This window comes from Arachis ipaensis, chromosome B9 (genome assembly GCF_059453495.1).
Source record: "Arachis ipaensis isolate K30076 ecotype BB chromosome B9, ASM5945349v1, whole genome shotgun sequence".
NCBI classification, from domain to species: Eukaryota; Viridiplantae; Streptophyta; class Magnoliopsida; order Fabales; family Fabaceae; genus Arachis; species Arachis ipaensis.
Genome location: NC_142444.1, coordinates 123,647,020 through 123,665,664, shown reverse-complemented (window position 1 = coordinate 123,665,664; position 18,645 = coordinate 123,647,020). Strand labels below are relative to the sequence as shown.

Genomic DNA, 18,645 nt, shown 5'->3' with positions numbered 1-18,645 from the left:
TTAAACTAACAGGGTACTAGCAAACTATCAAATCTTCCAAAAACATGAACCAATAATCACCAAATTAAATTTATTGGTCTAAAAATCTAAATGCATAATGTTAGCTAGCTACTAAACAATTAAAAATAATGCTAGATGACTAGCTACTACAATAATATAATATACAACACAATAATAGGCGGAATAAGTGATTAATTAACTGGCATAAGATGTTGAAATCCAATAATATTATTTGTTTGGTAATATATATTATATAAAAATATAAATAATATAGGATCTTAAAAAAGAACATAGACAAGTTCCTTTTTTTTATTACTACAAATTGGACGATGTATTGTTCTGTCACAAACACAGCCCCTTGTTCTCACTTACCTTGGTTCGTTCATTGATTGATTCAATTTAACATGAGTCTTTTCATCACAAGCTGCTACTACTACTGCTACTGCTTTCTCAACTTACCCGATATCACTGCTTCTTCCACCCAACAACACTGCTGTTTAGGTTGCACCTTTTTAATCAACTTCCAAAGCCTGTAGTAGATAGTCTCCCCATGCTTCATCGCTCTAACCCCATTCTCAAATCACAAGTTCATCTGCATAACCAAATACAGAAAGTATCACTTATATACCAAAATCAACCATTAAATCAATTTACATGTTAAAATATAAAATATATATTAAAAAATAAATTAAATAACACATATATTATATCAATTTATTGGTTAATTAATTTTTTTTTCACATAACATTTTTTTTTAATTCGAATGATTTGTCCAGATGAATAAGTATAAAACATATAGTTATTTAATTTTTTCTCTTGTTATAATACATAACCATGTATAAAAGTTAAATCCATATAATATAATGATATATAACAAGATAAGTTAAAGTTAAGCAACTCATCAATCATTAAATCTCAATATAAGCAAGATCTAGTGACATTAGTTAATATAGTTAATAGTTACAAAAACTATACACTAATAATAATCAGTAAGACTAACATCTAATATATTAATTATTAATTCGATAAATCTTTATACAAAACAACTAATAATTTTACAACCTAAATACTCAATTGAAAAGAAAATAATTGAAATAATCAATCTCTTAATCAAAATTTTTTATATGACTGATCCATTTAAAGAAATAGTGATATAGCTAGCCAGAATCTGGCTTGCTTATGAAATTAGTATTTTGAATTTAAAAAGAAAAGAAAGAAAGGAAGAAAAGAAGTATGCAGTATACATGCAGGTTTTTGTGTCCTTGTAAGTAATAAATAACTTACACTAGTATTAGTGGAAGGTGGTTGCGGTTGCGGGAGCGGTTGCGATTGCGGTTGCGGTTGCGGTTGTTGTTGGTGTGGGGGCCTCTTGCGCTTCTTCTTCTCATAGCTAATGCCTCTGGCTTTAGCCTGAGAATCACGAACCTCGCGAAGGTAAAGCCTAACGGCGCGAGCGCCGAAAGGGTTAGCCTCCGGCTTGCCGCCATTCTCTTCAAACGCCGCCCTTAACCGACCAATCAGAGCGTCTAAGCTCCCCCAAGCTTGGCGGAGCGGGCAAGGGCACGGTGCAGGCGGGTTCGGGTGCCCGAAGAATGGACATAGCTGCGTGTGCACCTTCGTTTTTCCGAACTGGTCCAAGTATCGGAGGAATTCCAGCACGTGCGCGCCGCTGCATCGGGAGAGCGAGAGTGGCGGACGGTGGTTCCGGAGGTATTGGCCGAAGGTGTTCCAGTCGCGGCGCTTCTGGTTCTCGTAGCGGCTTAGTGTGGTTGGAGTTGACGGTGGTTGTGGCGGTGGTGGTTGCGGTGGCGGTGGTGATGAGGTTGATGATGATGCAGCTGGAGAAGATAAAGGTAGTACTCCGAAATTGTTGTTGAGTGATGAAGTAGTGTTTGATGATGAATCAAATTCTTGAAGAGAATTCATGACTATTCAGTAATTAATGCTTGCGCTTCTGATCTAAAAGATTATATATATAGATAAAGATTTTGGATCTTTAATAATTCGGTGTTCTTGAAAATTTCTCTCTCTCTCTCTCTCTCTATGTTACTGTTTTTTCTTTTTGAATTTGCTTTATTGGAAAGACAGTTGACTCAGTTATTGTGTGGAGAAGAAGGAAGATTTCAGAGAGAAAAGAGAGGAGAGTGGGTTGGGCTTCAGATTTTTTATCAGGGATTTTGAAGCATGTTGTGGAGAGAGAGAGAGAGAAAGAAAGAGAAAGGAGAGTGAATTGAAAACAGTATTATAGGGATAGGGATGATAGTATTGAAGAGAGAGATCAAGAAGGAAGAAGAAGGAAGAAGATGAAAAGGGTAAAAGTACAGTGTTAGTGAGTGTACCCTAATTTCCTACAAGAGAGGGCTACCTTCATTTCCTCTTTGATTTTTGATAACTCCTAGAATACTTGCTTTATACCCTATGTAATCATATTATACATTTTTTTTTTTTTTACTTAGTGATACTATACATTTTCTTTTGTCTAATTAAGTAAAAGTATTTTTAACATAAAATTTATGGTCAATATATGAATATTTAATATTTTTTATTCTTATTCTCTAAAAACTACTTTCTTCATAGTATTCCTTTTCTTATATAATAATAAATTTTGTTAACATTATAAAATATTGTGTGGGTTCATATAGACACCATGCACTATATTTATTATTAATAAAACGATTTCATTTGGGAACTAACTAGGATAGTCAATTTAGAATCAACTAATTAAAATATAAGTTTATTATCCAAAAAAAAAAAAAATACAACCATCTACTATGCTAATTTTTTAAATTTTAAAATTAAAAATAAAAATTATTTTTTAACTAATTAGTTCCAAATTAATTACACCCTAGTTAATTTCCTAAATTTTTTCATAAAATATATGAATTTGTAATTTCTTTTATTAGTAATCGATACCATTAGATGGATTTGATATTAGTCATTTCATTACTATTACAATATAATTTTAGAATTTTTAAAGTATTTATAAATAAATAAAGTTATAAATTAATTTTTCTTAGTTAAATTTTTAAAAAGTTTTTTTCAACTATTTTCTTAGCTAAAAAATTATTTTTTATTTGAGTTAATTTTTCTACAATTTTTTTTTATTTTTAAATAAAATATAGATAGTTAAATATTGATCGTCTGAATAAAAATGTCTTAATTTATATTTTAATTTACTTTTTTTAAGGACTTGCCAAAGATATATTATTCGATAAATTTGTCTTAAATTTATAATTAATTTGTTTAATATATCAAATCTTTTTTTAATTTTATTATTTAATTATATTTAAAATTGAGTTTTTTTGTAATATGAATCAATCACAATGACAAAAATAATAAACAAAGAGAAAACTAGAAGGACTTAATTGAGAAAGAAGAAGTGTTTTGGCTTTTAGGGTTTTTGTGGAAATGGAAATAGGTTGAAAGTGACTGTGAGGGATGATTGATGCAGACAGGATATAAAGCCAATGGGTTTTTAAAAATAATAATAGTAATAAATAAAAAAGAGAGAATAATATGATTTTGTATTGCTTCTCTTTTATGAGTTGATTGACAAGTCCTGAATTGAAATGACCAATTTGCCCTTTCATGTTGTGTTGGTAGGACCTATACCTCTCTTCTTTGAGAATGGGATCATGAAACAACATTGCCTACAAGTAGGGCTTGTGAAACTCACCATCATTAAAATGGTGTAAAATGGTTACTTTTTAACAAGTGCTAATCCCTAGATATCTGTGTGCAGATTATAATGATTTCAATGATGAAAATCATTGACGGCAAAGTCCTTCGATTAAACCACCAACTAAGCTAAAAATATAGAGGACAATATACACGTAATTTCATCGGAAAACTCAAATTTCTTTTCTATATTTTATGTTATTAAATAAAAAATTTAACTAACTTATGTTTTATAGACATATTTTGAAAATATAATAATTTTAATAAAATGTTTTTTTATAGTATTCTTAATTTATATTTTTAAAATACAAATTAATAAAATTCTTAAATCAAACCAGGCCATTAGTAAAATAATCGCGTATTTTCATATCGTTGTTAATTTTTTTTTTCTATACTAGACTGCATGATATGAATTTACTAAATATGGTAGATTTTTTTAAAATTCTTTGAATATTAGACTGTCTCAGAATCTAATAAAATGATTAGCTACAATTTCAAAATTTATAATTTTTTAACATTTTTCATCGTAGAAATGCTATTAACGATTTCCACAAATAGAAATTTCGACCATTGATTTTCATAAAAAGAAAAATCGTTGCTAATAATTTCTACTTTTAAAAAAATTATACAAAAATTAAAAAAATCATTATCCACAACTTATTATTCTAAAAATTTTAAAAAATATATTAAAAGAAATCATTTGTAACGAAATCTACTTATCATGATTTTATATTTTTGTCTTTAATATTTGTAATTTTTTAAAAAATGTTTTTAACATTTAATCTTATTATTAATATTTTTTATTTATTTATTTTTATCCAAAATATTTTTAATTCGTGTCAAAGCTACTCTTAAATATTTTTAATACTATTCTTAATATTTTAAATAGAATTAACATTAAAAAATAATTTTAACATGAATAAAAAATATTAAAAATATTGTTTAAAAATATCACAAATATTAAGAACAAAAAATATATTTACTCTTTTATTTTTCTGTAGTATATCACATTGATGGTAATTATCTTTGCAAATATCATATAAAAAAAATGCTAATGAATTATAATTCAAATAATATAATCTCTTCATGTTTACTTAAAAAGTCGCGAATTTAAGTCTCTCTATTTTTAGTAAAAAAAAAAAACATCATATAAAAAATAAAAGCGTGAAAAGCGTCATAGTGATAGTTTGGTTTATCTCTTCATTAATAAGAGTAAGACTATACTCATTTATTTTTACAATATAATTAATCAAATAAGGGACGGGTTTATGTCTTTATAACAAAAACAAAAAAAAAATTATATTAGAATTAATTATTAAAATTATATATATTTATATATAATATATATATATTATTTAATTTTTTAATATATATTTTATATTTTAATATATATTTTATAATAATAATTAATTTTAATAGTTAATTTTACTATACATATATAGTATTTAAAGGGGGGTTTCACAACCTTTATATTTCGATTTAAACTTCACCTGTTTATAAATCATGAAGTGAAACCGACACGTGTATTGATCCGTATTGGTATTAAAGTTATTGGGACCATGCATATTTTTAGGATTCGGTCATGACATTATTGAAAAATTTAAACTATAATAAATTAATAATTTAGATTTTTAAAAAGCTATGGGAAAGAGATTTTTTTTGGGACAAATATTAACTTGGGCTTTCTAGCCAGAAGCAAATAATGCAAAACAGTTTCTACTTTTCTTCAATTCGATTTTTATCGATTGTCAATGACCACTTCGACCACTTCCATTATAGCATGCAAAATCTGTTAACTTGAAAAAAAAAAAAAAAACAATTTCGCATATCAATTATTGAAGGTGAATATTTTTTTTAGTATATATCCATTTTGGTCCTTAAAGAATTTTAGATGGGATATTGTAGTCTCCAACTAAAATTAATTACTCAATTGGTCCCTAACAATAATTAATTCTGTCAATCACTTAAGTCTTTTACTCCATTACCTCTAACGGAGGACAAAATAGTCCCTGACAACTCTAATAGAGGACAAAATGATCCTTAATCTCCTCTGTTCGGAAACATTTCGACATTGTTCTCTTCCAATTTTTATCATATCTCGCATAACACTAGTAGTCTAACACTATAACTTCAAACTACACAATGCACACTCTATAAATTTAATGTTCACAAAAAAAAAAAAAAAATCCTCAACTTGTTCTCAACCAATTCATACTCAGGAAACTAATGCCTATGTCTCTCAACTAGTTATCGTCTTCGACGGATCCTATGAATCTAGACAGCAAGTCTGATTTGTTAAGACCTGTCGTCGTCGTTGCCATCTCCCTCTTCCTTTGCCCTATCATCTCCATGACCACAATGTTCACCACTCCGATTGCTTTCTTCAGCTTCTACCCCGAACCAATGTTCAGTAATCGCTTCAATTTCCATATGAGCAGTAACGGCGATATTGCTCATTGTACTGATAGCTTGGATGCGAGGTCAAAGCTGTTTGCCAACTTGGACTCTAGAAAAGAAGGAATGAAGCACTCGGTGTTTATTTCAAATGAGAATTTGCATATGATGTTGAAGGAGAATCTTCTCATGATGTCCTAATGTCCAACAATCTATTTTGCTTGCTGGAGAGTGGAGAAAGGTGTGCCCTTGGAGTAGTTGTGGAACTTGGTCTTGAGGATGTCGTGGACGTGACAGGGTTGGAGGTGATGTTATCGAAGACGTGGAAGTGAATGCTTTTGGTGGGTGAAGTGCGTAGGAAGTGGATGTACCAGTCACAAAGATTTAGGAAGTGTGTAGTTCATGACATGTTGAGGTAGGTGCAATACGTGTGACAATTACACCATAGCTTAATCTTGGAGCTAAAGAAGAGGAAGGAAAAGATGGAAAAGAAGACTGTGAAGGTGAAGAAGGAGAGTATGAAATCAATCGAGTAATTAATTTTAATTGGAGACTAAAATATCCAATTTAAAATTTTTTGAGGACCAAAATGAATATATACTTTTTTTTTTTTTAGGGCAATTAGTCTAGTATTGTTTTTTTTTTTTTTTAAAAAAATAGAGAGTAAAATATCTTTTTATTGTATAATAGCCTTAGTTCGTACGCTTAATTATATATTTAAGCATAAAAAAGAGAATGAGAGTAATTTATCTTATTGTATAATAGGCTTATGTTGCACACTTATTATATCTCTTAAATAATTCAAGCATAAAATATATATTATAAGATTATATAAGTCTTAATTTTTAGTCGTGATAAATTAATTATTTAGAGTTTAATTGAGTATACTATCCTATATTATTCAAATAAAATATATAAGATTTATTTTGTGTGTGTTAAATACATGTATAATTAGGCTTATTAAGATGAAATTTAATTATCATGTGTTCTGAGGGAACATATTATGTAAGAATATAATAATAAAATTTTTTAAAGTATTAATATATTAAAAATATAAAAAAATTTATATTTTTAATTAATAATGTTTAGTACAATAGTTTTTATGATATTTTTAACATGTGTCTTTAAAATACGGAATAACAAAATTTATTAATATATAATATATAAAAAAGATAATTTTTTCTCTCAATTTCTAAAGGTACCGAAATATATAATTACTTTGTATTCTAGTTAGAATCTAATATTAGTAATATATATTGAATTGGCGCATTTGTTATTAAAATCAGAGACTACAAAACTTGTGAAAGATTTGAATTTGAATTTAAATTCTTTGATATACGAGGCCGGATAATTAGTGGTATATTGATAACAATGATAAAATTTGAACCTGCAACTTTATATATACTATTTTTCTCTTTAAAAAGAATATAAAGAAGATCACATTTATAGAAAAAATTAATGAATTTTTTTATTTTTATGGTATTTTTTAGTCTAACAGATTAATGATTAATTGGTTGTAGATATAAATTCTAAGGCTGCATTTAGTTGTGAGATAGAACAAAACAAAACATTGAGAACAAGATACAAAAAAATAAAGACACAAAATTAGTGTCTTTATATTTTGTTTGGTGATAAATTAGAATAAATTATAAAAGTTTAATTTATTCTTATTTTTTATTCAAAAAATTTGTGAAGAAAAATATAATAATAAAAAATATAATTATCAAAAATTAACAAGAATTAAAAAAAAATGTTGTGTTTTTTATTAGTATTTCTGTGTCATTTCTGCTAGAATGGATATAGAATACACTAATTCAAAATTTTTGGACATAATACCTTTATTCATATCTTATTTGACAAACATAATTTTGTATTTTTATATTTCTGTCTCAATATTTTGTATTTGTAAATAAATACAGCCTAAGAATTTGCCTTCAAATTTTCAAAATTTAAACAAAATAATGAACTAACCATTAGATGAATCCAACTTGATTAAAAAAAATTAATTACATAATAATGAGAAAACATTCACAATGCACTACAGTAGGATTTTCAACAGATTGCGGTTTTAAACCGGATAGCTGGCGGTTTTAAACCGCCGCATATGCTTAATTGAATCATAATAAAATACATGTTGTAAGGCCAATTTTCATGAAGGAAAAATTCAGTTTTAGCGAAGCATTTAAAAAAGGTACAAAAAGATGCTTGAGAAAAACGGAGGAGAAATTTTACTTGGAATTTCAACTTTACACGTTGTCTTTTATATAAAAAAATTTTTTTTTTTTGCAAAACATCATGCAAAAGAAAACTAAAGAGTAAGACAAATGAAAATATATTAAAGAAGGGAAAAAATAATGGAAAAATCGATCGCAAAATATTATTTATTATTAGCTTATATTTTTTAAATAAAAAATAATAGTGAATTATTAAAATTTATTATTTTTATTATTATTTTTAATTATTAATTTAATTTTTTAATTTATTAATTTAACAACATATTTTAATTTACACTTTTAAATATTAATAATTATTTAATTATTAAAAATAATAAATTATAATAATTTTTTAATATTTCTAATATTAAAAAATTCTAATGGCTGCTTTCTAACAAATTCTGTTAAACATAAATACAAAATATATATTTATTATGTATAAACTTCTATATTTATAAATATCAATTATTATTAATTAAATACTGATCTAAAATAATAATATTTATTAATGATGTAATATTGCTTTTATACATATACTAAGACCTTATTTTTCCTTCCCTACAAAATCGCACGCAAGTCGTTGAAAAGGTACCAGCGTGGATTCTCTTAATGGCTATAAATTCTACTTTAGAGTCTGGCAAAAACATGTATGAATAAAACCTATGCAGCTCATACTCTTTATAGAGCGATACATTTGACATGCAGATTATATCTCATCCAATAACAATTTTTGGTAATATTTTTAGAATTTGGATCTTCTAAATTTTAAATTTGTATTTTAGAGAGTAAAGTGTGATTTTCTACCCTTGAATAGTTTTTCTCTCATATTTATTCTTGGTCCTACCTATAAAATAAATAGTGAGAGATCACACTTTACTCTTTAAAGTGAAATTCAAACTTTAGAGAATCCAAATCCATATTTTTATACTTATATCAGTCGGTAGTTTACCTTTCTACATGTTAATTTCATTAAAATTTTGAAGCTTCTTTAGAGAAAACAAAATAAGGATATAAAGTAATTAATAACGACTAACACTAGGTTTACTTAAGTAGTTATTATATAATAAGTTGGTCGTTTTTAACTTTTTATAGTAGTGGTTGAGTTTGAATTTAAAAGTAAAAAACAATGCGTTAAACGAGCTAATTGCAATTCTTCAAGTCTTATTATTATTCATTTTTTTTATGATTCAGTTTAGATATCGATATAAATAAATGAATAAATAAAAGATGATATAGTTTTATTTTTTATATGAGCATGCATGGCTAACTACTATATTATATAAATGAGCAATATAACTACTACATGTAGAGTTCTTGTATTTGGGATGCCAAGAACTTTATCTGAAATTCTACACACTTTTGAAAGAAAGGCATTGAAAGCCTTGCATACTTTGCATGAACTCTGCGATTAATGTTTAATGAATTAAAAAAAAAAAAAAAACAAAGAAAAGGTAGAAATTTTTATCAAAATTTAGGTCTAACATCATTTTGTTATTGACCTTAAAAGAAAGTCATGTTATATGGTGAAAATATAAGTGATGTGACAATATAATTGACAACTAACCATTTATTCTTTGCCTTCAAAATTCTAATGCTAGTTTTTTTTTTCTTTTTTTTTTTAACTTGGTAAAAAGCAACGGCTAATGAATACATATAAGAGAAAATGAAAAGCTGGTCCCCATTAAAGAAAATGAATTAAGATGATAAAACTTGACCTGGCTCACGTGTTTCACGTAGTTCCTCTTTTATACTCATTATGGTTCATCGCTCTAGGACTAGGAGTGACTGAAAATGGAGGTCCTAGGTTAAATTTATGTTAGGGGAAAGATGTACGATGATTGAGAAGTTTAGAGGCTTCTTACTTACTATTTTATTATTAATTTAGTATTTCATTGACGTGTATTATTTGCTGTTATTTGGACTTATTATGCCTGCAATAATTAAAGGAGATGCATGGTTCAAGAAAATGGAAATAGAAATCACAGATTCCTTAACAATTGGATGAGTCAACTTATAGATCTTCAATTAAAAAAAGTTTAGCCTTTTCCAATGCAAATTATGTCATTGTAAAATCCTTTGCAACTAGGACTGATTATAACAGTGCTCGAGTTCGATTCATTAATAGTTTTATAAGCTGAATACGTAAGCTGGTAAGTCGAACTTAATCCTAGAAATAAGTTTATAAATTAAATAAACTGAATTTGAGTTTAGATAAACTCAATTCATTAGCTTGTGAGCGGAATAAAAGAGATTCATTTATATATAATGTTCTTAATTATTTAAAATTTTATAATCATATTTTATATATAATTTTAATGTAGGACATAAATAAAAAATTTATAATCAATAGATAGACAATATAAAATATTTATATTTTTTAATATTTTTAATATATATAAATTATAACTTATTAATATAAAATTATAAATTATGTTCCTATTATTTGGATTAGTTTGTGAGCTCGAACCAGTTCATGAGTTTTTGGTGAGTTGAGTTTGAACTTAAAAAATAGATTCAATTATTAATGAGGCGAATCATAAGGAGTTAAACTTAAACTTAATCTAACTCGATTCAACTCAATTCACTTCTACTCTTATTTGCAACAAATATTTAATTTGTTATTAATTAGGTATGCTAACAAGTATGATAGGATAGAATTTAAATTCTACGTACAATTTTATACACATTTTAAATTTTTTAAATTCGAATCTTATTCGCATTCTAAATATCTCTTAATAATGCAACCTGGTCGTACATGATCCGACTCGCAAAAACAAATTTATTTTCACTTAGACACATTTAGTTCTATATTTTATAATATCAAATATTATAGATTTTCTATTATCCAATTAAATTATTAATTTAGCGACACTAAGTACTTGTGCAAAACATTATAAATTATATTAAAAATATAACTATTCATGTTACCTTCTCTTATCGATTTAAATTTTTAAAAGAAGTAGTTTTATGATATAGTATCAAAATTTTGTGTTCGAAAAGTTTAAAATTTGATTCTTTGGTGAATTTCAAAAGAGAAAAAAATAATATAAGATAAATAAAAAGAAAAAAGAAGATCTATGCAAAAAAAACTTTTACTTAAAAAATGTATTAGAAATAATAATTTATATTGTTTTTTTATTAATTTAAATTTTTAAAAAATAATTTTAGGATAAATTAAGGGTGCAGATTAAATGGTAGGATTGACTAAGCATCTAAACTCGAGTTGTCAATACACTCCGACCAGATTAAAATGAGTTGGACCGCAGATGCAAGTTGTACTGCCTACACTAATTATTATTATTATTATTATTATTATTATTATTATTATTATTATTATTATTATTATTATTATTATTATTATTATTATTATTTAAAAATAATAATATCACTCTTATTTTTGTAATGTAACTCTTTACATGATTCTTTTACATTGTATTTTATATAAATTTATACAAAAATGACATTATCATCTTTCTTATTATTATTATTATTATTATTATTATTATTATTATTTTGAACCAACCAAATAAGTATCACAGAATTATATATAACTATAATAATTATTGAAGAGGTATTTTGGTTAAATAAATTACAGTGTATGTTATTTTAATTTTATAAAATAAGAGTATATATTTTAGAAATACGGAGGAGGAAATTATATTATTTAGACATCTTATAGGATAAAAGAGTATTTTTTTATAAATATATATTAAAAATATTATAATAACTACTTTAACAGTTGACGTTCAATATTATATATATAACATTTTTTTAGAAACATTATACTCACAATATAAGATTAAATTCCACTAGATCCTGGAATATATATGCACACATTTGCGCATAAATTTGTTTTGCTAGAGTGACTTATGAATTGATGTCCTTTAAGCACTTCATCACCACGACTCCACGAGAGAAATAATGATTCTCTGGTATAAAAATCCACAGAAGCTTATTTTTTTGTCTTTTTTTTTTCATTAAATTAAAAAAAAAAATAAAATCAGATATAAATAATAAATCCCACTAATCAAAAGTGAAAAAATTATATAATAAAGTGATGTGAAATCTTTTACAGAAACGAATCTACTCCCATCGCTACAATCATTTTGGAATCGGCTTTTTCTCAACAAGCAACTTGCTTACTCCATTTATTTTTTACTTAATAAATGTGCAAGTTGTCATTTTCACATGATTCAACATTTCAACCCATTTCAAATATGCCCCCCTACTTAATTTTTTTAAGTTAAATTATTCTCTTCATTCTTATATTTTTATTAAATTTATAAATAAATTTTTATATTTTAAAAAAATTAATTAAATTCGTACACTAATTCTAAATTTATATTTACATCTTTATCATTCCAAAAACGTTTAACTTAACAAAATATATTAAGACATTTGCTATAGTGTGAAACGAATGAAAACAATTTTGTAATATTAACTGTTAAAAATGATCAAATTATAAATTTAAAGAGATGTAAAAATCCAATTAAAAACTTCTAAAATATAAAAACTTAATTACAAATTAAAAAAAAACTACAAAAATTAACAGAATAATTTTATTTTATTTTATTTTATTTTCTTATCCCATTTTCTGAAGTTCATTTGAGAATCTTTCAAGAAAGAGAGGGGGGGCTTGGAAAAAGAAGGCATAGAAGAAGAATGCAACAGAAACCTAACCAGTGAAGAAATAAATATGCTACAAATCCCAGGAATCCTGAAGATCACTATACAAACATTTTTCACTCTCACATGTAAATCAAAGTAGTGTATTTTTAGACCCTGTAACTTCCACTAAGTTTCACTTTCACATTTGAGATACCAAGAGTAAAAAATTTAACCCAACAAATCCATTGAAAGCAATCTTATATGCAAACAAAGTCCCATGTGGATGTGGACCCTGGTCCCCCTCCCTGTTTACTTTCTATCTAACATTTTCTTTTCTGTTTGTCATTTTCAGTTCTAGCTCCAAGCAAATTTTCAAACTGAATGTGCATTTTCCACTTTTTTCATCAGAGAAACATTGCATGCTTGTATCAAACATGGTACAGCTTTATGACCTGGTCTATTTTCGCTCGACACACCGGGCAACCCCATTTCTTTGTCTTGACCTCATTCAAGCACGACATGCATCCGGCCACGTGACCACATGGTATGCATGCCCCCTCTGCCGGTGCATCCAGACATATCACACATGATGAGCCGCTTCCTCCGGCATGTTTTCCTTCTTCATCTTTCGGTAGGTTCTCAACAACTGGCGATGACATGTCCACGGGGCTTATGTCAATTGAAGGGTATTGAATGGGGCCGTCCACTGGAATATCATCATCGGCAGCTGGAGGGGCTGGTGGAGCTGATGGATCGAAATCAAGACTGCTGGCAGCATGTCCAGCAGAGGCATTTTCATGGACTTCCTGTACAGGCTTGCTTTCACTTGTGTTTGGATTTTGCGTGCCTAGAAAACCAAGTTTGCTTCTGTTTGCACCGCCGCTTGAAGAGCTTGCTTCGAAGTTTGGTTGGGCAGCTGGAAAAGGTGGTCTCTCCTGAATGGCCTGCTGAAGAGATGCACTGATGGCCATAGCCAGCTCTGCGTCTTCGCCTTCGCCTTCTGTAGATGGTGGTGCTGTGGCCGGAGGCACATTACTTTGCAAAAATGCCGGACTTGCCTGAAAAAAGAAAAGGAAAAAAAAAAAAGAGAGATTAGATCATCACGAAGTTAACATGGGAATTATGCATCAGGAGAATGATCATTTGAAAAATCTTTATAAACATTTTCTAAGTTGCAGAAGAATTAAAGTGAAATATAAGAGAAGAATCAGAACCTATTGCATTTTACCATTTTGAAAGGGAACAATTACAAAACCAGATACAGAAACATGTACTTCACGAATAAAACAGTGGTAGTATAAGCTATTAACATATGAATTGGTACTACAATCAACATCATTTGCCACAGGCAGAACAAATTACGCAAATGTTCTTGAAGAGAATCAGGCAATATCCTATGCTTTTCTGGAAAATGATTTGCATCACTGCACTGAAATCTAAAACCACAAATCTGACGGAAATAATCCCCATAAAACATCACATTTCATCGGATAGATGCAAGTCTTTGACAATTGAAATGATTAAAAAATACAAGTGGCTTTAATAACAATGTTAAAAACGAGATTTACACTCCTCTTTTATAACAGAAGCACAATTACAAATCAAACTATTTGCTAATTTATAAGCTGTATTTATACCCAAAATTTCAGCAACATAAGGCTGCCAATTTTTATCATACAACTGCTCTCTTGACTCTGCGGGGCTGATTACGAGCAACTCCTTTTTCAAATTCTTAACTCATTTGTCGGACTTGAATACGACTATATTCTCTCTTGATAAGCCCCTTTGAAAGTCTATTAGGCCGAGTCTTCTATTTAGACCATGAGGGAATACGAATAACCTGTTGTAGGATTGTAGCCAGACTAGATGAACACACAAAGCCCCATCTCCTAAAATGTGTGTGTAATCCTTGGCCCTTTCTCAGTGTGATCCCTCATATTTTCTTATGATGTTTAATTTAGTTCCTTTTTGGAGCTTTGGTTTGGTAACCTTGGTGAAGGTCGGGTGTCACTTGTTCCTTGTACCAATATCAATGATAAGTTTGTTAAGTGTTGATTTAAGGTGAATGGGTTAAATTTCGTAGCAATGTGCAATCTAAGCTATACTCTAGTATATAGAGTCGGAGCTTAGCTCTCATATTGTATAGTTTAAAATGGCTTCGTTGGCACAACAGCTGGTTTAGGGTATCGATACCATTACACATTCGGCTTCTCTCTCATCTTAAGCAAGATCTCTTTAAAGAGGTATCCTGAAAGATTTTGGGTTAGGCAGTTTTGAACCATTGGTTCTTATCTTTTTCTTCATTGATTTCTTATCCTTCAAATACCCTGGAATTTATTCTTTTCATCTTAATGAGTTTCTTCTAAAACACTAAACACTCCTCCTTTGGATTTAAGTTATGTACTTATGTATCAACTATTATTAAGTGCAATATATATCTTCAAAGAAAAAGTCAAAAGAAAACCTGTGATCTACAGTTGCACTTTATGTGAAGCATAACACGAACAGAATAACACCAGCATACATATCATGTGGCATTCGGCATACCTGTGGAATCCCTTTGCAAGCGTTAGAAAACAATGCAAGTTGGTGCCTGTCATTCTCTTTTGCAGGTGCAAGTTTAACCCGTGTTCCTAGAAATATGCAGACAAATCAAAATAATGGAAAAGCCTCTTAAGAAGTAAGGAAGGATATGCTGTACGAAAAAGCAAAACAGATGCCAGGGAATGATGCAAGTGAAGTTCAATGATCCGCATTAAAAATAGAAGCAAAGTTGGCTTCATTTTTCAATCTTCGCTCCTGGTTGTACAAGTTTCATAGGTATAATATTATAATGCAAATATATGTTTTAAAAACAAATAAAACTCACGGCCGAAGTTTAATATTCAGTCAGAAATATATATTGAAGTTTCTAAATACCTTGTCCTTGTGACCATGTCCACTTTTTATTTTTTCCACTCTTAAATATGATGTGTGTCTAATGCATTTTTAGTAATATTAGCAACAAATGTATATCTCAAAATGTAATTGTGAAAAGGAATGGGTGACAAACAAAAAAAGGACCCAGTATAGGAGATTACGGGAAGTCATATCAGCAATTGTCACGGACGGGTCAGACTGGTGAAGCTTTGGTTCTTCTAAATTGGCCCTCCACAGAGGAATTAGTGTTCGTGGTTGTCCATCCTGCTCATTTAGTTACAGCATTTGAAAAACTCAAGTATGTCCAAGGTGAACAACAGGGGAAAAATATCCAAAGAAGAAAAAGCACCAACTCAAGTCTTATGTGTTAATTTTAATATTTCAAACATTCTTTCTTGTAATAAAACATGAAACTGTTGTCTTCTCTCTGTGAATGCGTGAAGGAAGAGAGATGATGATACATTGACCATGGAATACCTGCAAAGTAGAATATAAAGCAAGCTCCAACTTGTAAGGTCTGGTAGGATTGCGGGAGCCAACTGGTAAAACAACCACCCAACTGCAAAGAACTTTAATTAATCAATAATGAGATCACAAATATTTTACTATATGACAAATTTAAAAACTACTTTATTTGATTTTTTTTTGACAGTTATTTTGAAGCGACGGGAACAAATTGCTAGTTATGAGATTGCAAGCCCAGCCATCTAGCAATAAATCTTGAAAGGATAACCAGAAAATGGTACAGATAGAAGGCCGCATGAAAAATATATGATATATCACATGATACCCACACTCTTCTAGATACCAACTGAGGAGCTACTACTTCTAGAAAGCCAGGTCCATGAAATTCTCGCATCCAACCACAGAACAAGCATAGATGACTCTGCAGAAACGATAATCATTAATGTCACAGATATGGTGATAAATAGAAGAAAAAATAAAATAGTCAGTGCATTCAACTTCATATAGCAACATAATGAAAAATTCATATGTACCTCAATTGCCCTAACAACATTGCTGTGTCCTTTGGCCCTGGCGACCTCAAGAGCAGTTTGACAATCATCATTCAAGATCAAAGGATTTGCTGAAAGGTTGAAAGAGTAAACCCCATATAAATATATACTTAACAATAAAAATATTAAGTAACACTTTCTGGAGTTCCAAAGATTCAAGCTAAAGGGAATAATAAAAAATTTGCTGACATATGTAGACACTTGAACATACCTCCATGCAAAAGAAGTAACTTAACAATACTTTCAAGCCCCCTTTTAGCAGCATGATGCAATGGAGTCCCTGCATGACGACCTTTACAATAGTTGAAACCAACCGTTGAAGCAAGTCAAGAAAAACATAAATCAAGTTCAGTTTTCTACTTCCATTACTACACTTTGGTAAGAAAAGTTAAGCATTCAGTATTCAGTAGAGACAACCAACCATGTCAAATTCTCAACTACGAAACCTATACAGGTGCAATAGTATCCAAAACTACATAACAAATGACCCTAGGCTTCATTATAATTTTTTTTTTAAGTTTCAATTTTGCTACAAAACCTCAAGAATTTTGTTCAGTAGCAATTCACCACAATGTTCCAGCTTCTTTCAAATTATAATAAACTAATTCCATTGAGAATTTCCCAAGGAGCTAAACAATGAGATCATTAAAATAAATAAGATAAAAATTCAATACCTGGACGGTATGCATTGACATTGGCTCCAAGTTCTATCAAAGTTTTGGCAACATTATAAAGCTCAGGATTCATGCATGCAACAATCAAGGGGGTTTTTCCTTCTCTGTCTATCCACTGCATAATGAAAAAATTCAACCCAGGAATATAAACAAATAAAAGGAAAAAAAAAAAAATCAAAACCAACAACAAAATCCAAATTGATCCAATCCAAATAATCATCATCTTCATCATCACTATCATCATCATGATCCTCTTGATCACACCCACAATAACAAAACTAAGAAGAAGAAAAATCACATTTTAGGGTCAATTTTGGCAAAGTTTCATTACCTCGAGGCCTGCACCATCTCTGTGAAGGGCTTTGATTCCTTCTATGTTCCCATAACTGACCTGCTGATAGAGCAATTCGCTCTTGGATTGCCCTTGCCCCATGATACAAGCACGACCTTAGAACCAAAATTGGACTACTTATTATTTTTTCCCCTTCCTGTTGATGTAGACTTTATAGGAATTATGAAGTGGGGTTCATAGGTTTAGGGAAAATGGGCTTCAAATGAACGAGAGGGTTTTCCAGGAAAATTTTGAACTTTCCTGGAAAAGGTCAAAATTGATTGATAAAATGAGAAAAAATAAAAGATGATAACGGGGAAAGGGGATGAGATAAGAGTGAGGAAATAACTTTACGGCAACCGTTATACTAATATTTTTTTTTTGGGTGACTATTATACTAATCTTTTGAGATTAGAATATAAATTATTAATAGATTTATTTTATATATTTTAATCCCTCAAATCAAATTATCATACATTTAACTAATCCAACATTTATTTCACGTTCTTCCTTTTTCTTCTTAGCATTTTTCCTTTTTTTCTGCATTTCTTCTTCTTCACGTATTTTTTCTTAATCGTCATTCTTTTATTGTTGCTGTTATTGCTATATTTTTTTCTTTTTCTCCTTTTAATTAAGGTTCATTTAAATCCAAAAATGAACTGAATTTGGTAAATACTTAAAAGTAGTATCAAGTGAACCTAACTCAATTCACAAATGAACCGAATTCGATTCAAATTTGAACAAACAGTTAAAAAATTACTTAAAAAATAAAAAATTTGGTCAATACTTATTAGTAGCATCAAGTGAACATC

At 28.9% G+C, this 18,645-nt stretch overlaps 2 protein-coding genes across 2 annotated transcripts; both read right to left on the bottom strand.

Moving 5' to 3' along the window:
* Positions 1–278: 278 nt before the first annotated feature.
* Positions 279–2,380, bottom strand: LOC110267116 (protein LIGHT-DEPENDENT SHORT HYPOCOTYLS 4-like). The gene is made up of 2 exons (XM_088498196.1): positions 1,285–2,380; positions 279–592 (listed from the first exon to the last, which is right to left on the bottom strand). Exons 1-2 carry the CDS (start codon positions 1,924–1,926, stop codon positions 581–583), a joined length of 654 nt encoding a protein of 217 aa, XP_088354322.1. The 5' UTR covers positions 1,927–2,380; the 3' UTR covers positions 279–580.
* Positions 2,381–12,949: 10,569 nt separating this feature from the next.
* LOC107618158 (putative E3 ubiquitin-protein ligase XBAT35) lies at positions 12,950–18,309 on the bottom strand. The gene is made up of 9 exons (XM_016320116.3): positions 17,834–18,309; positions 17,503–17,617; positions 17,040–17,120; positions 16,811–16,899; positions 16,607–16,698; positions 16,290–16,371; positions 15,974–16,076; positions 15,441–15,526; positions 12,950–13,951 (listed from the first exon to the last, which is right to left on the bottom strand). Exons 1-9 carry the CDS (start codon positions 17,933–17,935, stop codon positions 13,322–13,324), a joined length of 1,380 nt encoding a protein of 459 aa, XP_016175602.1. The 5' UTR covers positions 17,936–18,309; the 3' UTR covers positions 12,950–13,321.
* Between the last annotated feature and the right edge of the window lie 336 nt (positions 18,310–18,645).

Excerpts from the sequence above, each read along its gene's own strand:
- LOC110267116 (XM_088498196.1), bottom strand. The coding sequence starts at position 1,926 with ATGAATTCTCTTCAAGAATTTGATTCATCATCAAACACTACTTCATCA.
- LOC107618158 (XM_016320116.3), bottom strand. The coding sequence starts at position 17,935 with ATGGGGCAAGGGCAATCCAAGAGCGAATTGCTCTATCAGCAGGTCAGT. Across the intron at positions 17,618-17,833 it reads GAGATGGTGCAGGCCTCGAG|TGGATAGACAGAGAAGGAAA; the intron begins GTAATGAAACTT and ends TTCATTATGCAG. Across the intron at positions 16,372-16,606 it reads CAGTTGGTATCTAGAAGAGT|TTGGGTGGTTGTTTTACCAG; the intron begins GTGGGTATCATG and ends AGTTCTTTGCAG.